Source organism: Prenolepis imparis, unplaced genomic scaffold (assembly GCF_030444845.1).
Source record: "Prenolepis imparis isolate NDT839.2.m4 unplaced genomic scaffold, iyPreImpa1.0 SCAF_4, whole genome shotgun sequence".
NCBI lineage: Eukaryota > Metazoa > Arthropoda > Insecta > Hymenoptera > Formicidae > Prenolepis > Prenolepis imparis.
Window position 1 is genome coordinate 893,304 of NW_028141162.1, and position 18,690 is coordinate 911,993.

General features: G+C 33.6%; 2 protein-coding genes across 3 annotated transcripts; both read left to right on the forward strand.

The window, feature by feature from the left end:
• The first annotated feature begins 603 nt into the window (after window positions 1–603).
• Window positions 604–11,691, forward strand: LOC145934787 (flexible cuticle protein 12-like). 2 transcript variants are annotated; one of them, XR_014425109.1, is made up of 4 exons: window positions 604–1,314; window positions 3,063–3,193; window positions 5,922–6,131; window positions 11,191–11,325. XR_014425109.1 is itself a non-coding variant. In XM_083035533.1 (2 exons), exons 1-2 carry the CDS (start codon window positions 10,557–10,559, stop codon window positions 11,521–11,523), a joined length of 342 nt encoding a protein of 113 aa, XP_082891659.1. In that variant the 5' UTR covers window positions 10,361–10,556; the 3' UTR covers window positions 11,524–11,691. The 2 variants fall into 2 exon arrangements, 1 of the variants encoding a protein (XP_082891659.1); XM_083035533.1 differs by lacking the exons at window positions 604–1,314; window positions 3,063–3,193; window positions 5,922–6,131 and adding an exon at window positions 10,361–10,565 and having other exon boundaries at window positions 11,191–11,691.
• A 2,141-nt stretch (window positions 11,692–13,832) lies between these two features.
• LOC145934828 (flexible cuticle protein 12-like) lies at window positions 13,833–14,859 on the forward strand. Its single transcript, XM_083035608.1, has 2 exons — window positions 13,833–13,881; window positions 14,146–14,859. The coding sequence occupies exons 1-2, from the start codon at window positions 13,873–13,875 to the stop codon at window positions 14,458–14,460; spliced, it is 324 nt and encodes a 107-aa protein (XP_082891734.1). The 5' UTR covers window positions 13,833–13,872; the 3' UTR covers window positions 14,461–14,859.
• Window positions 14,860–18,690: the final 3,831 nt, after the last annotated feature.

Consider the following 18,690-nt stretch of genomic DNA (forward strand, 5'->3'; position numbering starts at 1 on the left):
TATAGTAATATTTCTAAAACACTTGTATATTCGAATTTGTCACATTATCGAATGATATTTTTTTTCTATCTAATGAATTTATCTTGTTTATACTGAATATGTGTGTAATTGTGCGTGGAGAAGGTTTTGATAATAATTAGTAGTATAGTAGAGTTTGCGTAGAGAGGAAATAACGACAAACAAGTTTCCCTCGTGCGATTAATATTATTCGTATATAATCGTTACCAAGAATTCTCCCCGTATGATGACATCTCGTACGTAGATAAATAAAAAAATCAAATATAAGTGCAATTTAAAATTACACAGATTATATAAGCCGTTAGTTTTCCATGCACGCAAATAAAAATGTCATTCGCTAAATGTGCTTACGCGAGGACGACAAAGACGTGATTCAAGACGCTTCTAATACCTCATCATGTCTTCCAGCATCACTGGATATTCAGCTGTCCGTTCGCGAAGAATTATCACGTAAAATAAAAATTAGCATCGATTGACGTTACGTTTGCGCGCATTTACGCGACGCGTAAATGTTTAACTTGTATATAATTGTTTTTAAATTAGATATCACAACGTTAGCAGCGTCGTGAATGCGTTTTTCGATAATGTATAAGTGCGGTTAGATATGTTGCGCAACGAGATCTATTACGAAACGAACGCGTTCGTTCGTTTGTTTGTATGCATTAAATCACCTGTTGTTCATTCAGGTGCAAATTATTCTTGAGATGATACTTTGAAACATTTTCTACAGGAGGAATCATTGTCAAGGGCAACTCGTCCCGCCAACAAAGACGATTGTTCTCGTTCTCTCATATTAATATAATGCGGCGACTTTGATGCGTTGTATATCTAATCTTGATTTATCTTACATCAACACGATAATTTTTTATATAAATCACCTTATCGTTTTCTCTCATTGTTCTGTTTAAAGTGTATTAATTAAATTTAAAGAGAGAGAGAGAGAGGTAAAAAATGTAGCTTTGATACATCGCAGGGATGTATAGTGAGTATGCTCTATGAGATTGAATAGAAGCTGGATTTTTATATTTTTTATAATTTTGTAAATTTTTGCGTTGCGATTTTGAGATGTGCAACCTCGCAGATTTTCAATTTTCGTTTTTCTTTATTTCAGATTTGATACAACTCGAACAAGGTCGTCCCACGGTCGTGCAAGGTGCAGGATGCACCCACCGACTCGCTTCGTCGACCCGACCGAAAAATGTGAAAGCCAAATACTCTCGTGATCCCGAGGGGATTCTGGCGATGGCGGCGGTTTCCATCGGTTTCATCGGCCAGAGGCGACAGTTGTATTATACGGTACGAACGAAACGTCCTTGGTCATTGTGACATTTGGTTTTCTCGAAGTTGTACGCGCGCCGGAGGAAAGTTGATGACGTAACTATCGGTGACCTTGCCATTTCAGAAGATGCGACGGCGAAGCGCTTGAAAAGGAAGAGGAGACCTCCAGCTATCCTCTCGGTCTCCTTTCCGTTGATGGTATTCTCTCTTTTTCTCGTTTTTTCCCCTCTTTTTCCCTCTTTCTCTTTCTCTCTTTTTCTTCCGAAATATATCTGTTCCCCCCCCGTATTCAGAAATCTAGCGGATATTCTTGGATATCGCGTAATCGTCAGATTTCTGGATATTAGCCAATATCGATGATAAAAGCCAATACTGATGATAAAAAATATCTTCGACATATTTTATGCAAGAACAAACTTGTATAAATAAATCTTGCGACATCGAGGTAACATTGCTTTTCATTATAGCGGGAGAACCTCAAAGAATAATTACGAGAAAATATCGTATATATAAAATATCGTATTATATAATAATCTTTTTTTTATCTCTCCCTAAATTTTTTTTTCTTAAATATGAACAATGTTATTTCGATGTAATGCGAATTATTTGCAGCTTTGACGCAAAGACGTTCGTCTCCACCGTTTTAATGTTGAAACGGCTCTCATCTTTTCGTCTTTATATGTTTTTTGCACGTGAGAAAGTCAGGGCTCGTCACGATTCGCGATCGTAAACGTGGACTCCGATTGATTATACATTGATTATGCAAAGATCACACGAAGAAGACCAAGTCTCTCTCTTTCTCTCTCTCTCTTATTTCTCTCTTTCAGGGACTGTCGAACTGCACGATTCGTTCACATTCCAATAAACATGCACAGCGAGAAATTAATTTCCAATTGTATAAATTTAAAACTTTAGATTTTATTTCATAATGACGGTATATATTATTATTATTTTTTTTTTAGACAAACACTTTTACGTCAAACTTAGATACAACTTTTGCGTGAAATGTTTTGCGCGCAAAATTAAACATCTCGATTTCTTTGTATGTCGTTATGGGTATAGACATAAATATTCATTCAGAAATGATTCTCTCTCTTGAGTTAGAAAAATCATAATCGTACAATATTGTCAGTTTGATGAGTAATTACATCTTTAAAATACGTGGGGTAGCTAATTGCGTGCGTAAGCGCAACAAATCACTTTATTTTCCTCCACTTTAGTGAGGAATTTTATTTAATTTCTTACGTCAACTCATAGAGATAACTATTTACAACTACTATAAAATTCTAGACTTTAATATTTATTAATCTTCTGAAATCAAGGTTCTGCCTCATTAGTGCCGTCATTATGAAACGCTTTATAATTAATCAAGCAACATGATGATTTAATGTTTAAATTCCTGAGGGAATCCAAATTTTTAAGAATCGAGTTTTTATTAGAATATTATACATATTATACGAATATTTATAGAATGTTATATAACAATTACGCGTATATGTAAATAAGAGGGGAACCGACTCGAATAATATTTTGCCTGAAATCTTGAATATATCGAAGGTAAAAAACCTACATTAGAAGAGATTAACAAGTCGTTATTCGACGATTAAAAGGCGATTTGCAAATTTGCGCTATTACATCGCTCACAAAAAAAAGTTTATCGTTAATTCTACAATAATAAACAAGGAATATGTCGAAATAAATGTCAATTTAAGAAAAGCGCCGCAATTTTCACGTACAGAGAACAAATTTTTGCGTTCCTTTTCTAGGAATCGGCGATGACTTACGACGAGGCGGCGACAAAGGATGTGAGCATCTGCGGGCGATAGCTGAAAATTGTGCAATAAAGGACCTTTTCTCAGTAAAGCACTATGCGCCGGGTTACAACCTTAAATTCCAGGTGAGGACACGCGCGATGTTAAAATAATAAACCTGTCCGTCGAAATGTCTATAATTCATTGACTTCAAAATTATGCAACTGACAGGTGCAAAAACTTTAGTCTGACCAAAAGAGGTACAAGCTTAAAACATTTCTATAGACATTTAACTCGCAGAACTGTTTTCACAGAGTACGAAAGAGGATTTATTAAAAATTATGGAATCAGAAAATGAGAAGAAAATTTAATAATTATTAAAACTAATGATAAAGTTGGAAATGAAAGAGATTTACAGGTTTAGGAATCTAATACCTTTTCACGTCTCCATTTTTGTCATATTTCAGAAATTTATTTAACCTTTGCAATGTAATTATCATTCGTATTGAACGAATGACAATTACGCGCGCTCAATCAACTTTTGGTTCTCGATTCGGAAGCCGTCAAAAAAAAATAATACATTTTAGACATTTGTATTCAACTACAGATTGAATGCCCGTCGCCGATGGCGCTTCAATAAAATTTATCTAAATATACGAGCATGACGAGCCATTTACTTCTTAATGGATTGATTATCGACATTCTCTTTCGATCTGTTATAATCGGGAATAAATTGAGCGCTTTTGACACGGTAATGCAAGGTCGATAGTGTGTTCAATAATATACGCCCGAAGGCAGAATCATCTGCATTAGAGACGTGTCGTCTCCCGTAATAAAGGTCTCTGAAATCGATTTAGCTTAGGCCTTTAGGCGATTTAAAGAAGACGAGAGCTCGCCAACCCCGACGCATCCAAGGACGTTGCAATAAGCAACGCGTAGCCCGGCCGACGTTTGCATTAGATGCATTTGCAGCTATTATAAAAAAAAAAAACTCGCGAAAGCGAGTAAATGTCAACGAGTTGACCAGCTCTAGCTCTTTCTCTCCTCTTCTTAATCACCGCTACAGCTTCGTGTATTCACTTTGCTCGTGCATCATTCCTTCACGCTGGCAATATGTTCACGGCAGATGTGATCCGCGACATTATATATTCACATAACACATTGTTCACTTTCGCCATTTTGCCAATTTATAGATTTCGTATTTTTTACTTTTTTATATTTTATTATTTTTATCCTCTCTTAATTTTTCGCAAATTTTTTTTTCATGTACATACAGGTGCAGATAGTCCTCCAAAAAGCAGAAAGTAGATGAAGCATCTAAATTTATTGACAGAAATTAATTATTAAGATCAAGGACAAAGCAAAATTGTTAGGAATATTTTCCATTTTCAATCGCGTTTCGTCGATTAGAAGCCTCCTCTTGTTTTCAGTCACATTTGTAACCGATCGACGTTGCAAAGGTCGCAGACTGCAATTTACATGAGAAACGCGAGGAGTCTCGCGCAATTCGGTCAATATCGTCCCGAAGTGAAATGTCGGACGAAATTGCATTTCCGCGTGCGACTCCAGACTCCAGGCTTCAGGATCTGACGATCGAGGCAAGTGTCAGCGTCCACCACCGCTAGAATCGGAAAGAAAATCACAACGGTCGTCCTCTTCAATGATGAATCGATCTTGTACGTGTTTTTGTGCGATACACGGTGTATTTCTTACATAGTTGCGAGAGAGAGAGAGAGAGCCCGTTCATTTACCACTCCGAGTCTTTCCTCTTTGAAGAAAAGTTCACGGCAGATTATCGGCAATAACGAATGCGAATTGTTTGCGTAGGAATTCTGAGAAATTGAAAAGGCATTAATGGTAATCGATAATTTTCCGATGACTCTTCTTAACGTTTCTCCTCGCGACATTTACATAAAGATATTATGCATTAAGTATTATGCATGAATGATGGCATGTCGTTTATCTTATAGTTGTTTCAATATAATTGCAGATTAAAAATCGGGGAATAATGTTAATTGTGAGAAGAAATTGATAGACAAGTTTAATGAAAATTGACAGAAGCAACGAATAAGAATTTCAAGAAGAGTCCTATTCGAATTCTCCGGAATATGTAAAAATTTGTCTGCAATCTGACCAAACCGGCTTGGAGAATGACTTCATGAACATAAGTCACAGCTAATCGAGGACGATAAAATATTTCTAGCAACGCTTTAATTTGTCCTTGATCTTAATAATTAATTTCCATCGTGCTTAGGATCGAATCGGATCCTTTGTTTTTTAAGCTTTGCGGATGGATAATATTTGGATTTATCGTCGGATCAGACGTGCAGCGATATCTAAACGAGAGATGAAAGAGCATCTTCTACGTTTAATCATGTCCGTATATTCGTCATTGATATTTTTCCGAAGAAAAACCATTGTTTGCTTCGTTAGCCATGTAAATTTCCGCGTTAAGTGGCACAGCATGAGTTTTCCGGATCGCTTTACGCAAGAAGAACTGTGTGAACGCGATTATCTCGTTTCAACATCTCTTGTTTTCTCGCGACTCTGATGTTGATCACGTTATATATCTCTCCTTTATTCTTCCGTACATCAATGTCTCGTTGAATTTTTTTTGGTATGTGTGGAATGAAAAATGTCATACATATATTACGCAATCTTTTTTTTCTCACAATGTGTAATTATACAGAAATCTGAAAACATATGTATATATATATATATATATATATATATATATATACACACATCCGCTTCGTAACGATATAATTTAAGACGGGATCTTCTTTTATCGAAAGGTTCACCTTTCGCAATGCCAGCTACTACTATTTAATGCCCATCTTTAAGCATCCTCTCTGTATACTCTTATTTTTACAGGAGGTCGCATATCCTGCTGATATAATTATCTTATCTGGCTACACATCATCCTCGAAGAAACCTCGCGTGAATTATGAGGATATCGTCGAAGATAATCGTTCGTGTTGCACATACACATGAGATGCGCTTAGGCGATGGTCGACCCGATGATGCTTCGCACTTTCGACACGCAACGGTCATGTGGTCCATTCGCGAGGCGTCAATCGCAAGGTAAGTCAATCGACGGTATGTGTGTGAGCAAGAAAGGACGAATACGTAATTCATACTGCATAAGCCATACTCGCGATCAGCGATCAGTAGTTTGCGATAGAACTGGTCAGACGTGATCGAGAGAGTAGCTGCTTCGTTGCGACATGAATTTATGAAAATTGTAAATTTTCGAATTACATTTAATCGATATTTCTCAATCGAAGGTATCGATCAAATGTAAACCAGGTATTGCAATTAGATATGTTAATGACAGAATTCTGAATTTTGAGTTTACATTACATGATAAAAATTCAAGATTGTGTTTATTGTATATATGATCAAAAAAACCTATAATCTATAATTTATTTATATATTTATTTATAGAAAATAATAAATCTTATGTAATTAAATTTGAAAAAACTTTGCTTCTTTTGAATTTCAATTCAAAATCAAACAAATAAATGAGAAGTTTGATAGAAAGAGTTAAATACAAAAAGATATTGATTAAGGATCGAGTTCACGGTTTTTTTGTTCGATTTTTATTTTATCGTTTAATTCAGTGACTGGTACCACCAGCTATAGATCAGTTTCGTTATCTCTCTTCGTCTTGCATAGATCAGAACCGCGCGTGCGACGAGTTCAGCGGTTCAGCGTCGTCTTGTAAGTCTAATGCAAGCGCGTGCACAGACCCGTTCGTTTGCCGACAGCATGGTGGCATTTAGGATCCGTGCCATCGTGCCACAACGGTGATATTACGCAAGGAACGCGCCTTTTAGAACCGGCAATGGCGACGACCTCGCGCACGCGGTCCAGGTAGGATTCTTGCGAAATTCCTAGCTCGAGTTCCTCGTTGAAAAGCGACGTCGCGCGTCGCGTCGTCCTCCCGCGCGCGTACTTATGTACGTTCTCCGTTCATGTTTTTCCCAGCGGCAAGATCGACGATTATTCTTCGGGACACCCCGTGTCAAATCGCGATATCCATAATTTCACGGTCGTAAAGCTGTCGCGGCACCTATATTATCTCTCTCACGCGAATAGGCCATTTTTTTCGATACATCCGAACAGACTCTCCTTCGTGGTTGATATTTTCCACGTTTTTGTGGAAAAACAAAAAAGACACTCCATCTATTACACGACTTTTCGCGTCTACTTGCAAGATTGCAACATCATATTTAAATTTCGAGAGACTGTATCTCGTGTATATAGGGATAATTTTGTATTGAAATTAATACCAACCGTGTCAATCGAATTATTAATTGTGTTAGCATTGGATGATAGGGTCAGGTGTCAACTTTGTAAAACGTATAAGTAGCGGTTGAAGATCTTTTGCGTAACGCCGACGCAAGATAAACGGCTCGCATCTCGCATCTGTTCGTTCACAAATGGACGTGCTGCATCTCCTCTGCATCTCCCGCTGCGTTCTCCTTCTTTGCGCGCACAATCGATTATACAATAATGCGCCATGCCTTATAAAAAATGCTCTGCGTTTAAAAAGGAAGAATCGCAATTTCTCTCTGACGATGCACCAACACGGTTAGTTATTTAATGCGCTATATGCACCTGGGATGTCCCAGAAACCTCGATTTCAATTTTAATATAATCTTTCATGAAATATCGAGAACTTTTTTTTGCCGTAGTATAATTAGAAATTATGTAGATGTTTTTTTTTCTTTATCTTAATTTGCAATTTAAAGTTTTCGTTTTTTTTTTTTATTGTATACATATAGAATTTTAATGATGATTGTCAAATACACGAAACACATTTCTTCTTCGGAAAATGATCCTCTAAATTTTCTAAATAAAATGTGAACAAATAAATTATATAGATAAATTATAATTATATACCGGAGATGTCAGAAATATTAATACGATTCGTCAGCAATAATATGGACTAGCGTGCTGACAGGAATTTGACGATAACGTCTCTTGGGTATCAATCGGTCTGCAGTAATCGATAATAAGTTAGCCTACGGCGTGAATTCACACCATGTATTATTAATTATAAATCTAATCACGAGAGGTACTCTCTATGCACTCTCTTCTTCTTCTTCTCTCTCTCTTTCTCTCTAATATAACGTAGCGGTACATTCAAAGTTACATTCGCGTGTGACATAACGCGATATGTATAGTATCCCTTGATCATAGATAGATGTATTAGAAAGTTCGATAGAATCTCTTAAAGCGATGATAATATAATGACATATTATATAATATAATTATGCACGCTATGCACACATAATTATTCAATTTATAATTATACAAACAAAAATTTATTAATTGAAAATGAATAATTTTGGAAGAGAATTAGAAAGTGAATAATTTTAATAACATGTTTAGCAATAATAATAGTAATTTGATTTTTAATAATACACACATATATGCGTTGTATAAGTATATATAAGTCTATTAGCTTTTGTATTATAAGATTACTATATGAGAAAGGTAGATGTATAATATATTGTTTTAAGAATATTATGGACACGATGTGACCTTATTGCACATATATATGATGATTATATGGACGTAGAGATGTAGAGGGACGTGTGGCATCGTTAACTTTTATCCTCCCACGAAGAAGATTCTTACTCTCCTCGTAATGCGCTTCTCTCTCTCATCTCTTCCTTTCTCTCTCTCTTTCTGTCTCTCCGCGTCTCGATCATTAGCATAAGCCATTTACTTATGTAACAGTACACTTTCTTTTCAAAGCTCAAAACAGGCACGCATTATTCGATCCTCCCTTATTACATGATGATATAATTTGTCAGTCAATGATATTGCTCGTGTGCCACCGTCCAAACGGAAGATGAAGACGTAATACGGGAGGAATGTCGAATTTTTATTAGACGAAATCTCGGTTAGCAGGTTCGGCTACTTAAGTTTATAGCCACTTGTGTGTATCAGGTTTCGGGCTAAACTTTGCAATATACGTGTAAGTGTGCGGAGTGATGAATGAGTGACCAGAAAACTTTTGCCACTAAAAATATTATGAAATAATTATCGCTTCTTTAACGAATTTGCATCTTGATAATAAAGGATAATTTGTATATATAGCGGGCAACAAATATATCTCTGCAATTTCGAGAGATCTTTCGAAGGCTCTTCGCCAGTTTTAGGACTATATCTTATATCAAGAACCCGTTTTTCTAATTTCGGAAAGAAAAAACAATTTATCGCTTCTTTTATAGAACCCGGATTCTTTAAATATCCGAATGTGTCACTATTATTGGACTGCCTATAGTTGCATAATTATATGTACTTATAAATATTCCTTAGTCATTAATGCGATTAATTCCAAAATTTATTTATGTATATATATATTTAAATTATTTTAGTAAACATATTTTTTCTCTCTTAATTTATGCAACAGATTATTACTGAGAGAAATTTGTTATAAAATGATAAATTTATAAGAAACAAACAAATTAATTTTCGTTTTTAATCGATCAGAGAAAGAGAAATAAATGTATATTAATATATTGTCGCGTATTTATCAATTTAGAAAAAGTTTCCGAAAAGATTCTCTCGATAATAATTTATGAATTTAATTCGTCTGTAATTTTACTTTCGATTTTAATTCTTGCTAAATGAAATGTTTCGCTGTCAGCTGACTTCGTATCATAATGTGATGCAACAAGAATCATGCATGATGGATTATCCACTTCGATCCATAGAATTTAGTTAGTTAGTCTATTACATTGCCATATGTTTGTGTTAATGTCTGCATTAGGATAAGGTGTACGTATTGCGTAACATAAAAACATTATAGAAGTCCACCGGATTAAGAGGAAAAGGATTTAACGCGTAACCTTTAACGAAGCTTAAAGTGCATTTTATCCTACAAAGTGCATTTAAAATTGCGTCGGAACTAGTATTAACTTTCTGGAATTATTCAGCATATATTTAGACTAATACAAGCGCGCGCATTTCAATAAACAATTTTTTTATAAACACACTGTGTTGTAAATCGCTGCCCACATATTGAAATCGAAATTCCGTGAAGAATTAATATAATTATATTTTTCGTAACTCTCGATGTGCGCCGGTTAATCGAAAAAAAAAAAAAAACCACTTATTGGCGGTATAAATAATTAAATCGAGTATAAAGAATTAGTTATCGGTCCGTCGTGACCTGTTAAGATGAAACCGCGCTCGGTATTCCCCAGCATCCGTCCCTCGAACATTCCTGCCTGACATTTTCAGCCGCATAACATGGTTGTTGTGCCATCAGCCGGCTCGCCGCGGCTGGTCATTTAAGGATTTCGACACATGGACATGAAAATTTTGGCAACGCCGAACGATGGTAGGGCGTAATGCATTCACGCCGCAATTCGGGCTGTATATATATATTCATCTTCAGCCGTATATTGGATCAGTCACCTGTGAGCCATCTCAGATCATCTTATTTGTTCTCGAAGAAGAGAGAGAGAAACCGCAAAACTATCAACCATGAAGCTGGTGCGTGTTCTTCGATAATCAATAATGATTCTCGAAGAGACAAAAAAAGAGTGTTTACGCGATCGGATCAATTGCGGGAAATCTTGAAATTCTCGACGAATCTTTAAAATAATATCGTGTATCTTCTCTCGCGGTGTGACCGCCCTCGGAAACTTTCGCTCGTTCGGGCATTAAGGATTACGAAAAAATCGGGAACATCACGTGGCATTGCGATATGATGTATTATTAAAATTAATTAAGGCCATTATCGTACTTTCTCTGAATGTACAAAATATTAAAATTGGGGCCGTTATCGCCATTATTATTAGAGATATTTTGAATCCCCGCAAATAAGACAATGCATGTTTCTTAATTTACATCTATTTTTATATGATAATATATTAATATTAAAATTAATAAAAATTTTGAAATTCGTAAAAATTAATAAAAAGTATTTATAATTAATATTATAATATTCAAATTCTACAAGTAGCCTAAAATAAACAACAATGGAAACAAAAATAGTAATTCATGAATTATAATGAAGTAAATACTAGGATATATACTAGAGATTAAAATATTCTATTAAATCGTATCAGGAATCATTTAGCAAATTACATTCTAAATAATTTTATTCCTACTTTAGATCATTGTCTTTGCTGCTGTCGTCGCTGTCGTCCTCGCAAGACCTCCTATTATCTTACCTGCGCAGTCAGACAACAGTCATATAGTGCTCGTGAAGGAGACGCCTCTGGACAATATCGGCATCGACGGATATCAGTACGGTTATGAACTCTCCAACGGCCAAGCCCACCAGGAGTCGGCCCAGCTGGTGAACGTCGGCCAGGAGAACGAGAGCCTCGCCGTCCGCGGTAGCTTCACCTACGTCGACCCGGCCACCAACGTTAGGTACACCGTCAACTACGTCGCCGACGAGAACGGATTCCATCCCGAGGGAGCACATCTGCCTTCCGTCTAAATCTTAGCGCGAACTATATACCTGCAAAAATACCATAATCAAATTCCTTCGCACAGTTCAATCTCGTCTCTACGCTCGAAGAAATTCGAATTCCTCCATTCGATTTCTTCGATCGTAGCGATCTCGCGACTTAATTAGTTTTTAAATAAATTCTTTTTTTTCACGTAATTCTCGTTGTCCAAGATTTATTCCACGTTTCCTTTATATTTCCGACATGTTACTCCGATCTTGTTAAAATAGAAAATAAAGCTATAATATCAAATGATTTTTGATTCGATTCATTTGCTCAACTTATGATAGAATTCAACGAATTATGCAATACGCTGTAGATATATTACAAAATTTTTAATACATATATCTGTATCCTTTGATAAATTAATAAAAAATATGTGAATGTAAACACAAATATTTATTATCTGTTTATTATTTATTATCTATCATCATGCAATATATAAATACGTAAATGCAATACAATACAATGCGATGCAATGCAATGCAATGCATATGAGTGTATATCATAGAGAATATTCTATATAGTAATATACAATAGTCTATATAGGAGTAGATAAATAAAATCAATTTAGAAAATAATTTAAATATTTGTGTGTGGAACACAATAACATGTATTTTATCTGCCATTCTAGCTATGTAGTTTTATTTTTTTAATTACAGTTCATTAAAGAATAATATCAAAGGAGATACAGAAAATAGAATCATATCTTTAAAGTTTAAAGCATAAACCGGCATAAACTATTACGGATTTATAGACTTTTCTGAGTTATTCATCTGTTGCATTTGTGTCATATATAGTTTGAAATATTTAATTGTTCTTGTTGTTTTTAATTTAATTTGTGCCATTTTCAATCAAAAACTGAAATTGAGAATAGCATTTATTCATATTCTTAAATATCTTTTTATCTGCTACACCATTTGACATTCATTTTATTTTACATTTATAATTCCCTGTAATATATTATGTAACAATTATGACATATTCTAATGAAAGAAAATAGATAAATGTACATTAATATTTTTCAATTGAAAGAGAACCTTTAAGAACATAATTAATCTTATCATTTTCTAATCTTTTCGAAAAAAACAAAAATATATACCAATTATTTATTTACAATGTCATTATATAAAAATATAAAACATATAATTATTCAAAGGAATATTTTAATGTAAATTATTGCTTCTACTGTCAATTAAATTTTTTTTATTTACATTATACAAATGTTACTATTTTCAAATTTTCTTTCGTTCATATATATTATATCTAATAAATATGTCTTTGTGATAACGTGTTTTCCAAGCGTTTCTCAATATAATCCAATCAATATACAAATTCGATCATAATTTTGAAAATTTCACGCCTGTCGAAAAAAGATGAACAGATTTCACAATAAGATATACAACGGTAGAATATGTAGAATAAAGAATACGAATAGATTAAATAAGTAGTTTCCCTTGATCGGAGATTAAAAATACATTATTTTTACGTTATTATTGCTTTCAAGGTTTCGGCGAATAGTGTTTCTCGAGGGCGGCCTGAAATTTCGCTAATGGGGGACGAGATAAATGTCTATAATTAAATATAGACCTGCCTCTACTTTACAGACGAAGGTCGCGTTAATTTATGAAAGAGAGAGAGAATCCCTTGATTCGCGCGAAGCTATATAAATTACTTTACCATAAAGGTTGCATCAATAATTAATGATGATCTCTCATTGAAATATTCTTGAAAAAAAAAGAATACAATTCTTTTCTGCTCTCTTACTAATTAACTGTTAGCCAATTTTTAAATAAATATAATATATATATTAACTTATTATCATTTAGTTGACGTATTAAGAATATTTAGTAAAATTACAATAGTAATTAATATAATATCTTAATATTATATTAATTATAATATTGTAGTCTATTATATTAGTCTATTAATATTATCTATGAGATGTGAACTTTCGAATGACATTACTTAATCTTGTTTTCTTAATGGATTTATTAATTACGAAATAACTAATTTTGTGTCGACATTTATAAATTTTTCATACATATATTACATAACTTTATTATATTGACAATGCAATTTTGTATTTAAAAAAAATGTAAATGACGGTTTCAGATGATCAGTGTTGGTGAAAAATTGTCACGAAGGTCGATATTTTAATTGACAATCGACGCATGTGTTAACTAGCGATACGAATAGGGGAAGAAAGGTGAGAGGTGAATAGGCCCAGTCAAATTTTGGCAGTAGGAGGAGCGCTATAAATTCGCCGCTGATTTCGGGTATCCGCATCAGTCACCTGTACGACACGAAAGTAGCTGCACGCACCTATTATCTTCAACATGAAAACAGTGCGTATATTTCGGGGATCGGGAATTAATAATTTCAAGTCGAGTCTCTCCGACTCTCATTTTCTTCCATATACGCGAACGAAATTAATTCGCAAATTAACACGAAGAGAGGTCATTCTCGTGAGTCGTAACTTTGAGAGATTCGAGGACTCGAAGAAATATATTATACTCGCAATTTGTCGCGAATAATAAATTAAGCGAACTAACAGATCGTTATTAATTAATAATTTACTAATTGATCTACTAATTTATCTCTTCGTTCAGATCGCCGTTCTCTGCGTCCTCGTGGCCGTCGCCGTCGCGGCTCCCCCTCACAATTACAGCCAGACGGTGGTCGTGAAGGAAACCCCGTTGGACAACATCGGCCTTGATGGATACAATTTCGGTTATGAACTTTCCGACGGCCAAGCCCACCAGGAGTCGGCCCAGGTGGTGAACGCCGGCCAGGAGAACCAGAGCCTCGCCGTCCGCGGTAGCTACTCCTACGTCGATCCGGATACCAACGTCAAGTACACCGTCAACTACGTCGCCGACGAGAACGGATTCCATCCCGAGGGAGCGCATCTGCCTTCCGTCTAAACTTCCGATTAGTCGTAAACTGATTAAATGTAAATAATAGGCTTCGCGTGCGAGAATTATTTCGTCATCCGAGATTACGGCTCTACTGCTTGGAAAAATTATCGATTTTTACGATTTCACATTTCCGATTTTGTATACCTATATTCGATCCGTTTCAATTAAATAAGAATTTTGTTAGAAATGTGCAGAGAATTATGTTATTTTTATATCTTAATGAGATTATAGCTTAAAACTGTATTAAGAAATTTTTAATTTTACATTTTCTACTTTTTCTTTTTTCCCCTCTCTTTCCCTATCATACGCATCGAAAGTATTTACACATCTTATTTTAAATGCAAAAAGAAAGAATGTAAAAAAGTGCAGTAAAAGAAACACGTTCCGTTTTACTAAATCATCTGATTACTGCAGCATAAATATTTTTACACATTAAGATATGCTCGAATGTGTTGTAATATTTTTGAAATTCAAGATAAATCTTATATATGTGAATATTTTTACATCGAAATTGAAATTTGTTAAAGTATTTGAATTGATAAAGAATATTATTTGCATATTGCATAATACTCGTGACTAAAAAAGATATATAAAATGTCAATATAGAAGATCTTTTGTATACGAGGTTTACATTTTTTTTCCCTATAATTTAAAGCAATAGCGGCGATGTATTATGAATATTAAATATAAGAATTTGTAGGCTGGTGTCTGCATTGTACCATAATATTCTGCAAACAATGTACTTTCGAAATATACAAGAGATGACTTTTTGGGTCGTCTTATATATAAAATATTAAAAGTCGATATTATGTCGCCGCGGACCATATGCGCCGCATTCTTATATTATATATATTTAATAAAAGAATTTGTACGCTGGTGTCTGCTTGGTACCAAAATATTCTTGCAAACAATATACTATCGAAATATACAAGCGATGAATTTTTGGCTCCTTTTAAAATATTAAATATCGATACTTTATTGTAGCTACAAAGTATCGACACTTTAAAAGGATATTTAATATTTTTAAAAAAGCCACTCACACAAAAATTAAATTCATCGCTTGTATATTTTGATAGAACATTATTTGCAGAATATTTTTAAATCTCATAAACATACCAGCGTACAAATTTTTTTATTTAATATACGTAATATAAGTCTGCGTTGTATATAGGGTCCGCGGCTAAGAAGTATCGATATTTAATATTTTAAAAGGAGCCAACAATTCATCGCTTGTATGTTGATATTAAATTGTTTGTAGATTACTCTTATACCAAATAGATACGAGTCTGGAAATTCTTTTAATTAATATACATAATATAAGTCTGTGCGCTGTATAAAGTCCGCGTCAACAAAGTATCGATACTTAATATTTTTTAAAAAGCCAAAAATTTATCGCTTATATATTTCGATGATATATTATTTGTAGATTATTTTTATACCAAACACATACAAGCGTACAAATTTTTTTATTTATTATACGTAATATAAGTTTGCGCCGTACAGGATCTGAGTATCGATATTAAAAATTTTTTAATGAGCCAAAAATTTATCATTTGTATATTTCGATACTATACTGTTTGTAGATTATTTTTATATCTCAAACATGCGAACGTACAAATTCTTTTATTTAATATACAAAAAATAAATTTATTGTATAGTGTCCTCGCGGCTACAAAATATCGCGATATTTAATCGATTTTAATATTTTAAAAGGAGTCAAAAATTTATTGCTTGTATATTTTGATAGTACATTATTTGCAGATTATTTTTATATCATAATCATACGAGCGTATATATTCTTTCATTTAATATACGAAGTACAAGTCAGTATAAGGTCTGCGGCTACAAAGTATCGACATTTAAAATTTTAAAAGGAGCCAAAAACTCATCGCTTATATATTTCGATACTACACTGTTTACAGATTATTTTTATATCTTAAACATGCTATAGCGTACAAATTCTTTTATTTATATGAAATATAAGTATGCGTCGTAAGGTCCGCGGCTACAACATTCCGCGGATACTTTAATATATTATATTAAAACATATTATATATATATTATTTTAATTTTTATTAGAATATTTTATTATTTTAAGATTTAATTAATAAGTTTTCGCTTTATCAATATTTTTAAGCAAAAATCAGCTAATTAAGGCGTTAATTTACTATTTAAATTTTTAAATAATAAGATGTTATAAAAATTAAAATAATATGTTTTAAATAATATGTTACAATTCCTTAAACTCGATTAATATTTTTGACATTTATCAACTGATTTCTGTCAAAAAATATTAATCGCAGATAAGGCATTATATCATATTATTTACAATATATATTACTATTTTAATTTTTATAACCTATTATTATTTTTAAATATAATTAGCAAATTAATGCTTTATTAATATTTTTGGACAAAAGTCAGCTGATTAAAACGTTAATTTGTTAATTACTTTTAAAATAATAGTATGTAATAAAAATTATAAAATAATATGTTTTAAATAAAATGTTATAGTACTTTAAACTCGATTAATATTTTTTGACAGTTATCAGCTGATTTCTGTCATAAAATATTATTCGAGTTTAAAGTATAACATATTATTTACAACATTGTTATTTTAATTTTTATAATATATTTTTAAAAATTAATTAGCAAATTAATGCTTTAATCAGCTGATTTCTGTCAAAAAATATTAATCGAGTTTAAATAATATAATCTCATATTACCTATATGTGTCATATTTAAAAAATTATATTATTAAAGCAAATGAGCTAGGATTATTCCAATCGTTTTAACATCTTATTTGGGCAAGAATATATGTATTTTCATTAAAAAATTAACTCCAGCTCGATTAATTAACTATTTCATATTACCTATATGTGTTATATTTAAAAAATTATATTATTAAAACAAATGAGCTGGGGTTATTCCAATCGTTTTAATATCTTATTTGGGCAAGAATATATGTATTTTGATTAAAAAATTAACTCCAGCTCGATTAATTAACTATTTCATATTACCTATATGTGTCATATTTAAAAATAATTAGTTTTAATATAAAACCGAAGAATGGCGCGCGCTTGTGTTGTTCTAGTAATAACAAAATTTCGAATAATCTGTTCAATAAAATTCGGTTTTTAAATAATAATAACTTCATCGGGGCCAAACAGAAATTATTTTGTTTCTAGAGTGAACCATTTCATAATAGCACAATATTTTTATATTTTAATATATATATAACACAGAATTAATCACCAGAAATCGTGTTCATGAATATGTAAATGTACACACATAAACAAAAGAAACGAAAATATTTAACACTTTTATTTGCTTGTCATATATTCTTTAAAGTATTTCATTGTTTTAACGAAAAAGTTAACATATTTTCTTTAATCTTTTTTGAAATATAAAGTTAACATATAATTTCTCAATTCCTTTGTCGGAATTGCGCTCTAATTAATTTCTGGCGATTAATCTACATATACAGGTAATGTTATACATATATGTATATATGTAATACACTCACCGATACGGTGCGGAGCTTATAGTACAAAGCGTTGATCTATAACTAATCAAATTTCTCAATTATAATCTGCTTACCGCATGGTTGCTCCGCCGTTGCCCGATGCCACCCTGGGCCCCGGGCCTCCTCCTCGTAGAAGCTTCGGAACACTTGCACTCGCGTTACTTTTTTTCGTTCGCGATGCGCGGCGACGTCCGGATTTTAGATATCACATTTTCGACGCGTTTCGGTAAAACGCGAGAGTTTATTCGCGCGCGAATAAAACCGATGCTCTGTTTTCGCGTCGCCGCTTTTTTCGAGGCCCACTATAATCGGAGGTGGGCCTAACCTCATCGAACGACGATGATGCGGCGACTCCCCCGCGACGCACTCAGGAGTCACCGATGTTCCACGAAATGGACACTACATTTCACTATGTTTTATACATCACAATTCAACAGCGTAGAAATCGCGGATCGACAACGCCAAAAAACTCGGGAAATTCGCATCGAAAGCGTAACGGTAATTCGATCCGCCCGTGTAATGAAGTTGCCCGCGTAATGGACTCGCCCGTGCGATCGCAATCACGATGTCGGTACACGACTTCGCGACGCGATTGGATTTATACGATAATTAAGCACATAAAAACACTAAACTCGCACTCGTACAATCGCGGACCGGCGATGAGCGTGCAACATCGATCGCGCGAAGTACTCTGCGTTGATACCACTGCT